The sequence below is a fragment of the Bactrocera tryoni genome, chromosome 4 (assembly GCF_016617805.1).
Source record: "Bactrocera tryoni isolate S06 chromosome 4, CSIRO_BtryS06_freeze2, whole genome shotgun sequence".
In the NCBI taxonomy this organism is placed as follows: Eukaryota; Metazoa; Arthropoda; class Insecta; order Diptera; family Tephritidae; genus Bactrocera; species Bactrocera tryoni.
Genome location: NC_052502.1, coordinates 64,649,141 through 64,661,511, shown reverse-complemented (window position 1 = coordinate 64,661,511; position 12,371 = coordinate 64,649,141). Strand labels below are relative to the sequence as shown.

The window sequence follows — 12,371 nt, the reverse complement described above, 5'->3', positions numbered from 1 at the left end:
AAGCTCAAAAATATTGGAAAATAAAATTTTAATGCCAAATCAGAATTAAAAATTGAAATGCATTATTAAGAAATTAAAAACAATAAAAATAATAGATAATATAATAAAATATAACCTATATAAAACCAAAATATAAGCTAAAAATCTCTATAAATAAAATATAATTATAAAATAAAATATAAAAACAATATTACCAAGCAATAAAATAATTTCAAAATACAATAAATAATTTTAAAAATATGTTTTAAAACATTTTTTCAAAAAACTAGTACAAAATTAAAAAAAAATTGTAAGAAGAATTTAAATTTATTTATAATTATATATAATTTATTTATGCAAATTAATTTTATTAATAAAATAAAAATTTATTAAAAAAAAATATAATAATATTTAAGAAAAAATTATGCAAATTAATTTATTTATTAAAATAAGATAAGCAAATTTAGTATAAAAAGGGCTTAACAAAGTTAAAAAAATATATTTTTTCTGAATTTTTTAAATCTATTAATCACCTTTCAGCAGCTTTCCTAAAACTGTTATTTTTTATACACTAATTGTTGTTTTGTAAAATCTTAAATAAGCAATATATATAAAAAATAAAATGAAAAAGTAAAAAATTAAAAAAAATATTAAATAAAATAGAAAAAGGTTAAATTATTTATATATGTATATGTAAAGATAAAATAAAATAAAATAAAATAAAATAAAAATAAAATTATTTATATATGTACATATATTTAAAGATAAAATAAAACATTAGAAAAAATGTATAAAATTATGCAAAAATCAAAAAATAATAATAAAGTAGTGCAATTAGAAAAATTAAACAATAAAAAATATAAAACTAAAAATAAACTTTAAATATTATTAGCTTAAAATTTTTGCATTATTATTTTTATTCAAAAAAATTTTTGTTTTATTCATTTTTATTGTAAAAACTTTATATAAAACAGTGCGAGTTTGAAAATTTTAGTTTATTTGTTCATTAAAAATCGAAATTTTAAATTAAATTTAGATTGAAACAATACGGTAAATACTGCAATTATTATTTATTATCTATTATTCATTTATTTTCTTATTTCTTTATTTATTTTCTTTTAAATATTAATATTTAAGTAAAACAGCAATTCACACTCAGCTCGGTGTTTGGAAAAATCTCATTTAAAAAATTTAAAAAAAATTAATAATCATGAAATGAAGGGATATTAGAAAATATTAATATATAAAAATAAATGATGATAGTAATAAATTTGAAAAATATCATAAAAATAGATTTTAAAAAAATATATCAAAGTTAAAAAATAAAATTTTCAAAAATATAAAAAAAAACATAAATGAAATAACTTAAAAAACTTGAAAAAAAGTCTAAACAAGTAAGAATTAAAAATAATTTCGTTGGCTAAAATATATAATTAATAAATTTGATTTTTATTAAATAACTGTCCAGTCATTGCTTTAATGTTCACTGTACAAACTCAAACAAAATCAATTAATTGCAAACTAGTACAATGCTTGAAGATTTACTTTATCTAACTTAATAGTAGTATTAGTAATAGTAGTAGCAGTGTCGTTATATGTATATATTGTATACATATACCAAAACAGAAGACTTAAGCAACAAACTGAGCTTGAATATATAAATATTACATACATATATATATGTACATATGTATATACTTTTTATAACAAAAACAGGAATTAAATTTATTTTCATTAATTTTCAGCTTGATTTTTTTCTCACAAACACTAATTAATTATTTAATTTCTCGCCTAATTTAGCTTAAGTATGTTAAATATCTTTTAACAACAAAAAATTCTTCACTTATTTTATATAAAATACTGATTTCTCAGCAGCGCTGGCAATGGCCACAATGCTGCTGTGTGACTAAAGTCTTACTTACAGAGATATATCTGCATATATTTTGATAAACATGAAATTAGAAATAACAGTGCAGCATTTTACACGAGTTGCCCGCACAACACAAAAACAAAAACAACAAAAAAGACCACGAAAAATTCAAAATTAATAATAATTTTACTGCAGCACCGACTCAAAGCTGAAATAAAGCATTGCTTTGCTCAGACGATAGTTCAACTGTAACGAATCCAGCCGCGGCAAACAACTACACGGCAAGAGGCAACGAAATTTCGTTTACTAAAGACCAGTTTTTTCTTTATTTTAATACACCGTGGCATTTATAAAACGAAAAAAGCAAGCTAACAGTTTTTTTGGAGGCAAATAAAGTGGAAAAAAGGAGCAAAAACAACACATTTCATTATACCATAGCAAATCCCTTCAGCATCTTGTATACACATACACATATGTATATGTACATATGTACATGAGCAGCTCATGACTGCTTCACCAGCCATCAAGCCGTCTGAAAGGCTATGAATTTTGTGCTTGAAGCGTTGCAGATTGCATTCGTTACGTTTTCCAAGCTCAACAAAATCTCCTGCACGCACAAAGACCCAACTTCTTTTCTTCTATTTTTTTTTTTTGGTTGGTAGACAGTGCTGCATGTGAAGTCGAAAACGTGTAAATTTGTATGTGTGTCTCGTAAGTGCCTTTGGGTCAGTCAATGCTTGAGCTGCATCGCCTTAATGTAGCAAATCATCAGCTCAGCACGAGCAGCAGTCAGTGCGCGTCCAAAACAACCACATATGTATGTACATATGTATGTATATACACAAATACTACACATGTGCGCGCATGCGCATCGATGGAGTTGTCTGCCGTCTTTGGGTACAATCAATGCTTAAATTTTCATAATGCGTGCGAAGATGTATAATTAAGTTAATGATACAGGTAGATCTCTTCGTTGACACCTTATGAATACGAATGTGGGGATATGTAGATATCCGTTCAATGAAGTATCATCATCTGCATCAATGAATTAGCGAGGTTAGACGCTTTAATGTTTGCGCCACTGTGATCGTACGCGTATTGGTTAGTTATTAATGCTTTTTGTTAGTATTCAAAAATACTCGAAAATTTAGAAACACTTTGAAATATTTGCAGTTGATTTTTTAACATTCTATGTCGCTATCATTTTCGATAATATTAACAATAAAATTTCAAAAAAAATTACTTAATTCAATTCTTGTAAACAATTTATTAATTTAACTTTTATAAAAAAGTATAATGTTAATTTTTAATTATAAAACTAAATTTAAATTTATTTTAAAATTAAAATTCATTAAATTTAACATTTGTATAATTAAATTTAAAATTTTAACAATTTAAATGATATTTATTTATAAATATTTAATTTTAAAATTGTTAATAAAAATTTAAATTAATTTAATAATTTTAAACTAAAAATATCAAATTAATTTTATATTTTGTTATAAAAATAAATTTTTAAAAATATATTTTATTTAAAATTTAAAAATTTAAAATTAAAATTTTTGTTAATTTTTAATTGTAAAATTAAAATTAATTAAATTTAAAATTTTTAAATTAAATTTAAAAGTTTAAAATTTAAATCATATTTATTAATATAAAATTAAATTTTAAAATTGTTAATAAAATTTAAATTTTAAATTTAATATTTTGAACTAAAAAGTATTAATTAATTTTATATATTTTTATATATTGTTATAAAATAAGTCTTTAAATTTTTGAAAAATATATTTTATTTTAAATTTTAAAATTTAAAATTTAAATTTTTTGTAATTTTTAATTGTAAAATTAAATTTAAATGTATTTTAAAAGTAATTAAATTTAAAATTTTGACAATTTAAATCATATTTATTTATAAAATTAAATTTTAAATTTTTAATAAAAATGTAAATTAATTTAATAATTGAAATTATAGTTAAGTTTGAAAACTTAAAAATATTAAATTAATTTTGTATATTGTTATAAAAATAAATTTTTGAAGTTTTGAAAAATATATTTTTTAAAATTATAAACATTTTAAATTAAATTTTTTTTTAATTTTTAATTTTAAAACTAAATTTAAATGTATTTTAAAAAAAGTAATTAAATTTAAAAATTTTACAATTTAAATCATATTTATTTAAAAAAATTAAATTTTAAATTTGTTAATAAACATTTAAATGAATTTATTAATTTTAAACTAAAAATATTAAATTATTTTATATATTGTTATAAAAGTAAATTTTTAAAAATATATTTTATATAAAATTTTAAAAATTTAAAATTAAAATTTTTGTTAATTTTTAATTGTAAAATTAAATTTAAATTTATTTTAAAATTTAAATTAATTTATTAATTTTGAACTAGAAAATATTAAATTAATGTATATATTGTTATAAAAAAATTTTAAATTTTTTAAAAAATATATTTTATTTAAATTTTTAAAAATTTAAAACTAAAATTTTTTTATAATTGAAAATTTTTTTTAACACATTTAAAGTATTATATAAAATATAAGATCTTATTAAAATTTATAAAGATTTGTTTTCAATATATTTTTTTAAATTAAATTTCGACTTTTTTAATGGAGACATTTTTTAAATTTTAATTATATTCAAAAAGTATTAAAAAGTAACGCAAATATTTTTTTCGTAGTTGCTTGTTTTAAATATTTTTGTAAAATATATACATACATATATCGGGTGATTTTTTAAGAGCTTGATAACTTTTTTTTAAAAAAAAAACGCATAAAATTTGCAAAATCTCATCGGTTCTTTATTTGAAACGTTAGATTGGTTCATGACATTTACTTTTTGAAGATAATTTCATTTAAATGTTGACTCATGTGGTTTCAACAAGATGGCGCTACATGCCACACAGCTCGCGATTCTATGGCCATTTTGAGGAAAACTTCGGAGAACAATTCATCTCAAGAAATGGACCCGTAAGTTGGCCACCAAGATCATGCGATTTAACGCCTTTAGACTATTTTTTGTGGGGCTACGTCAAGTCTAAAGTCTACAGAAATAAGCCAGCAACTATTCCAGCTTTGGAAGACAACATTTCCGAAGAAATTCGGGCTATTCCGGCCGAAATGCTCGAAAAAGTTGCCCAAAATTGGACTTTCCGAATGGACCACCTAAGACGCAGCCGCGGTCAACATTTAAATGAAATTATCTTCAAAAAGTAAATGTCATGAACCAATCTAACGTTTCAAATAAAGAACCGATGAGATTTTGCAAATTTTATGCGTTTTTTTTTTAAAAAAAGTTATCAAGCTCTTAAAAAATCACCCGATATATGTACATTGTGGCAAAAAAGTACCCGGAAATTTAAAAAATAATCGCAAAATAATTAATTATTTATCAATATTTATCGACGGGCATACGGCCAAATAGAGCTTCTATTGGTCGTCCGTCCCTCCAGAACAAATTCATGATGTACCAAACCACGAATATCGATTAAAAAAAATGTTAAGTCTATTAATAAATTTGAGAGTCTTTTTAATATAATTAAGAACATACTTTTCAGAAAGTATTTTTGGTTTGATTTAGCTTTTTTATTGATATTAGTCCATTTAGAATATTTTTAATAATATTAGAACACTCTCTTCAGAAAGTATATTTGAAAGTTATTGATATAAAAAGTTATTTCAAAACCTCATAATTTAATTTAAACAAAAACATTACATTTTTTTTGATATCTCAAAATCTCATAATTGCGCTCAAAGCATGCACAGCACGCCACCATCGAAGTGTACTTGTAGAAGCAACTTTTATCCACAATCAAATTCCCATTCTAATGAAAGCAATTAAAAAACGCAAGCACTTTAGCCGCTTTGTACACACCGACCCGGGCGGCGTTATGATTACAACTTTATTTACACTAAGTATGAGCTAAGCACACATGCACATACAGCTGTCGATAATCTTTGATGTCTTATTCTTAGCGCACGGCATGCAGTTTTCCCAGCAGCTGAAAGCCACAAGTGTGCGTGTGAGTGTTTATTTGTATAGCTGCGCGCACTGCGAGCGGCGCGCTTTGATCTCGGCAGCGCAGCAACGGCGTGTGAGTGCTTAGCCAAGACTACTCATTACCCATATGCATGCATACATACACACTGAGTAAATTTTCTCCACTTTGAATTTTCCGCGCCACACACTTTGCTTGAACGCAATTATATGCATACTTATATAGTACATGCATATGTACATACAGATATGCTTGTGTGTATGTGTGCGCCTTCAGTCCTTTGAAGATGCTCGTGTGTGGCGCTTAATCAAATTGTTACTGCTTCCTTGCTCTTTGTCACTTCCTTTCGAAATGCTACCACTCCAATGTCCAAAATAAAAGCAACACAAAGCAAAACAACAACAAAAAGTGTTAATTCCATTGTGCGCGCCGTCGTTTTTATTGCCACTTTTTCATAATTTTATTCTCACGCATTAAATAAAAAGTGATTTTATTAGCACAAAAGCGTTTGAGCGTTGGTAGCGTGTGCTTGGCTGTTGGCCCATTTGTTTTAGCCGGCGTCGTCAGCGTTTTGCGCGCTAATTGCAGCAACACATTTATTTTTCATGCGCGGCACAGATCAAAGCGCTTTGCTTTCGTGGACATCCGGTGGTGTGCTGTGCTTTTGCAGGTATTTTTTGTTCAATTTTTTCTACGGCATTAATTATAATTAGTGTAAATTTTGCTTTAGATTGTTTTTGTTAGCAATTACTGCGCTTTGATGTGTGATATTTTTGCGCACTGAATGTGCGCTCAAGCGTTAGATATTTACTACAGCCCAACGCTGCGCTGAATATTTTCATTTCTTGAATTGAAATCGAAGAAATAAAGTAACCAGTAGTGATCCAGTGGGCCTAACACAATACTTTTGTATGATCAGGGTGTCTTTTGAATTCTAAACACATCTTTGTTCCAAATAAGCTGGAAATTCGAGAGATAGGTAGGTAGGTAGGAGTGCAGCCTGTTGTCTATCGGGCTCTTGATGTGCCATTTTGATACACTATCCGTAGAACCTTCTGTATCTGCTATCACGTTTCACCTTCTCTCTCAAACCATTTTGAGGTTTCGATGAAGCTACTTATGTCTGATATGCTTTCAGTAGAAATCCATTCAAGGTTTGGTGCTTGATGGACTCCAAGTGTTTTGTATTGGATCTGTGCTAGAGCTGAGCATTCACAGAGAAAGTAGAAATTTGTTTCCTTGTTCCTGCTATTCCGCAGCCTCATTCGAGAGATACTCGAGCCAATTTTCATTCGCACTACGAACCACACCAACTATGTTGCTCGATGCCATAGCCGGAAGATGCATGCCCTTGAAAGCTGCTGTCAGACTCAAATAATTTAGCTTCTAGGCTGACTGTGAGCTTGGACACCTTCGAATTTTTGGTTCAATTCCTTCCAAATTATATGGCTTACCAAACCGCCAAGACTGACTATCTTTTATCTGCTTACTTACCTGCCAGTGAGCATGGGATGAAAGGGCTCCCTGGAGGATAGATCAAAGTTTGAGTGGAAGTTGTTCTGACTTGTCTGGCTTCCTCACCACTGCGGCGTCTTCCAATCGGAAGTGACTGCCATGAAGTTAGCAGTAGATCTATTGCGTCGTAGCTCAGCCTCCATTAAAGTGGTGGCAATACACTCCGATAATACGGCAGGGATGCCTAGACTCAGTATCTGTAGCATCGAGTTACAACGTGTTTAGGCTGGTATTGCAGGGAAATGCAAAGCTGATAAGCTTGCAAGTACTAATAATTGAGTCTCAACAACTGCGGAATAGGAATGGGTAGGAGTTCGGTTGGCTTCTGGGTTGTTGGGCATCAGACCAGCAAAATCCACCTTTCAATATTGAGATTAAACATTTCACCGATTCCCAGTTGCATTAGTTGCTTGAAAGAAGATGAGATATAATCACTGAATCAGCTAAGCACTTCCTCCTCACATGTCCAGCTTTGCCAGTTCAAAGTTAAACATGTTATCTCGAAATGCATACTTTTAGACACGCAGGTAAAATAGCGGAAATATAAAAAAAACACCTAAGCAGTTTTGTGTTGGATTCAAGGTACTTTACCGATAGCTGATACCCAAGTGCAGTAGTTCTTCAACTGGCTTTAGAGAGGATTGTACATAACAGCTTAAGTGAGATCCCATGCCATGTTAAGGGATCGGCCATCTAACCTAAACCTGTACTGGGCTTCCTGTATTATACCAGTCGATTATGCTATGATAGCCCCACCTTTTGCGCGCAAGTCTGTTCTGCTTTAATGTTGCAGCGTCAGCTAAATCCACATACAAGGCCTGTCGCAAAAGAAACAGGACTGTTAAAAAAACAACAAAAAATAAATATTTTTCAAAAGTTTATTTTTTTTATTCAAAGTAGTTTCCTTGTGCTTCGATACAGCGTTTAGCCCGGTCAATTAGCATTTCAAATGAGTGTTTAAGTTCATTTTTCGGAATGCTCTTTAGAATATCAGCCGTCGCCTTTTGGATAACTGAAATGTCCTGAAACCAGTATCCTTTCATGGGCAAATGAAGTTTTCCAAATAGGTAAAAATCACAGGGTGCCAGATCAGCTGAGTAGGGTGAGTGATTAATGGTTAATATGGAGTTTTTTGTCAAAAAATCAGTGACAAGCGTCGACCGATGACACGGCGCATTATCGTGCAACAGGCGCCAGGACCCTGCCTCACGGTATTGTGGTCGAGCACGACGAATGCGTGACAAAAGACGGTAAAACACAGCATTAATCGTTTGGTCAGGTGGGACGAACTCTCGGTGTACAACACTCTCGGAATCGTAAAAACAAATCAGCATTGTCTTTATTTTTAACTTCTGAAGACGACCGACTTCTGATCGTCACAGAGGTCCTCATGACCTTCTTGGAATCGCTTACACCACTCATGCACATTACTATGGGATAGGCACTGATCACCATGAACTTTTTTCATCATTTGAAATGTTTCAGTAAACGTTTTCCCAAGTTTAAAACAAAATTTAATATTTGCTCTTTGCATTTTACGACCGATGACCAAAAGCTGCTGTCACTTTTTGATCGATAACATCGATTGTAGTTATCCAATTGTCTTAAAATTTTTACGAAATGTCAACAAGAGATCAAACTTTTTATTTCATATAACCACCAATAGGTGGCGCCACCAGAAACAGTTATATTTAAAAAGTTCTGTTTCTTTTGCGACAGACCTTGTAATACAATCATTCAAATTATTATTTTTTGTCTTCAAATATTATAGTATCCAGTACTAGTACTAGCGGCGTATATCACTAGCTCTATTTAACCTAACTGTGTCATAAATAATTATATTTATCTCGACATAAACCAAGATAATTGCGTTATTTGGGCAATTCTGCTTTAGCTCAGCATGTGGCCGGGTGTGTGAAAAATTATTATAAATTTTTTTTATTAACATATAAAATATATAAGAAGATTTAAGTAGGCTCTTGAATATTTGCTTTAATTTCTACCAAAATGTTCGCTCGGTGAGTCTCATTCCCGGTGTATTCTTCGCACATTTCGTCAAATGTCAACATCCTTCACATGACCACGTCAATCACACAGACGGCAAAACATTTAAAGTCAAACTAAAAATATTTTTTTGATCTTTGCTTTCGCTAGAATTTCTTGGCATTGCATTGTTGTCTGCTGCGCTAATTTGATGCGAGTGCTTGTCTGAGCGACAAACCTTTTCTCCGCTCACAGCAAGGTTTCAGTTTTATTTGTATTCGGTTTCCACAAAAAGCTGAAGCCAAAATCGAAAAAATTTAAACGGTCTTAGCTTAATACTTTTTTGCCAACGTGATTTTAATCTTAACCACTTTTCAACAAAAAAAAAATACAAAAAACAATAATACATTTTTTCATCCGACTAATAATTTATTTTGTGTTTTCTCTCTTTACTCCAGATGACGAAACTGCTGCCGCTAATCGAATCGTCCTGCTCGAATCGGGCACGCTTTCTGCTTTGTTCCTCACTTTTTCCGCTTTGCACACCCGATGTACCGCGGCCGGTCACCGCTTGCAAGCAGCTCTGTGAGACGGTAAAAAGTGAATGCGAAACGCATGCTGAGCTCATGCAATTGTGGCCCGACTTTCTCAATTGTGACACACTGCCGCAGCCGGAGAAACATGAGCTGTGCATGCAAATCCCGCAAGAGTCCGAAAAGCAGCAGACGAACATACAGGCACATCCACCCTCACCACAGCCACAATTTCAACAACCAACGCAGTTCTATTGGCCGTGGTCCGCTTGGAAAATGCCGCCACATCTGAGTAAGACCATCGCGCCCAGCGCCATCTGTCCACTCAACTTCACCGTCGATCCGCTCAACGCAGAACTGTGCGTGCCGCAATGCAACCGCGATGCATTTCACTCAACGCAACAGAAGAAAATCGCCGAGGGTCTAATACTCGGTCTCTCGGCGGTGTGCTTTGTTTTAACACTCTTCTCTCTGGTCACCTTCTGGGCTGAGCCTACGCGGTTTGGCTACCCCGAGCGCCCAGTGCTCTTTCTCTGCCTCTGCTACAACCTCTTCAGTGTTTGTTACCTGGAACGCATCGTGTTTCACAACTCCACGCGTACGCTGGCTATGATCGAAGATCCGTTGGGTAAAATTAGTGCCGCCTGCTCCGTAACGCCGCCCTGCTTGGCCTCATACATCACCACAAGCTATCTGAGTTTGTGCGCCGCCACCTGGTGGCTAATTTTTGCGTTATGCTTCTTCCTCTCATCGCATCAGAAGTGGTCGAGTGAGGCGCTCGAGAAAAAATCCGGTCTATTTCATGTGCTGGCTTGGGTGCCACCACTGGCGCCACCAATTGCCGCGCTCCTAATGGAACAGGTGCGCCCCAACGAGCTGACTGGCATGTGTACAGCTTTCGGTTTTGTGGAGATACCCGCTTTGGTGCTGCTATTGCTCGGCTTATTTTTCACCGTACGTGCCTCCAGATCGCTACATATGCTGCAACAACAAATTAAACCGATTTTCGGACACCAACGCTTTTCGCAAATACGCAAACGCTTTCTTATATTTTCGTTGCTCTTCTTCATGCCGACAATAGCGGGCGTATTGACCTCATTTTTCGAGCGCTACATCGACACGGTGCCCGCTTGCTCCACGCACGAAGACTGCGCACCGCCAGAGCAACGTACCGCTTGGCCGACGCTTATACGAATATTCTTTCAGTTAGCGGGTGGCACATTAACCGGCATGTGGGTATGGTCGCGGAAGACCTGCGAGTCGTACCGCAGTCGGCTGGTGGCCACGCCCACTTCTTCGACAACAACTAAGTCGATCTCATCGCTGCCGAAGAAGCACATACACACGAACGGCAAGTCGGTCAGCAGCGCTTTGTATAGCGGTATCAACTTCCACAATGTACCGGTCTATAATCCGAATCAAGCGCACGTGTAGCGCTTACTGCTGGGTATACATGGGAACAGTGTTGCTGCTGAGCAACAACACAGTCCGAGGGAGGGTGTATATACTTTGGGATTATATCTTTAAGGAAATTACCGTTAATGTAGTTAAGGTATCTTTTTAACTTCTAAAGGCTCGAATATTATTTTGTTTAACTGTAATGTGCATACTTAGGCTTAAATTTTTGTAAATGCTATAGTTGTAATTGTAAATAAAAAAAAAAGTATTTTTTGCATACTTTCACTATTTATATGAACGAAAATAAATATATAAGCCTTTCAGTAAAGCCTACTAGATGAGAATTAATGCAGTAGTAAGTCCTTTGGGTATAGTTTGTATGCTTAAAATATAGATTTCCACTTTGTATGACAATTTCTCTGAAAAAGTAGATCATTTTGTGGTATCAATTACATCAATTTTGAACTAATTCAAAATATAATAGTATATCTCCACATTGAAGTGGATTCAATGATTCGGACTCGTATTTATTACTGCATGGTCCTTAGTATTCCATGTCTTTACTCATTGCTTAAGTAAGAGCTTAAAAACTTAAAATTTTTAAAAGAAAATGTGTTAGTAGCTTTAAACTGTAAATATATGTAATGTAGTTATATTAGGGTGATTCAAAAAAAAATTTTTTTTTTCGTTTGATACTCGGAAAAATATGTTCCTAGACACCTCTAAGAATTCCTATAAGTTTCATCATTCATAATAATTTTTTTTCATTGAGTTATAAATTCATAACAAATAAAAAATTTTCCCCAAAATAATCAAACTTCAACTGTTAATATCTTTTAAACGTTTGGGTTTACGAAAAAATCATATAAGACCTTTTTTGTAGAGCATTCAATTTCCTACAAAATCTAAGGAACAAGATATTTTTTCAAGTAATTGGAAGCGAGATAATAGGTTGTCAAAAAAGTCTTGCGGTATTTTCGCTAGTTGACGCTGAAAGCGTTAGTTCTAGTTTTATTCGTCGCATCGGGTCATGCTATACCTTTTTGGAAGGCTTATTTCACGCGCTAACATGTGTTTGATTGATT

The 12,371-nt window shown here is 31.9% G+C and overlaps 1 protein-coding gene across 1 annotated transcript in view; it reads left to right on the top strand.

Annotated features, from left to right (window-relative positions):
- Window positions 1–11,941, top strand: part of LOC120775519 (frizzled-3) — a 48,978-nt gene extending 37,037 nt beyond the window's left edge. The window contains exon 2 of the mRNA XM_040105732.1: window positions 9,814–11,941. Coding sequence (XP_039961666.1) covers window positions 9,814–11,322 — 1,509 coding nt within the window. The 3' untranslated portion in view covers window positions 11,323–11,941. The remainder of the gene's footprint in view (window positions 1–9,813) is intronic.
- Window positions 11,942–12,371: the final 430 nt, after the last annotated feature.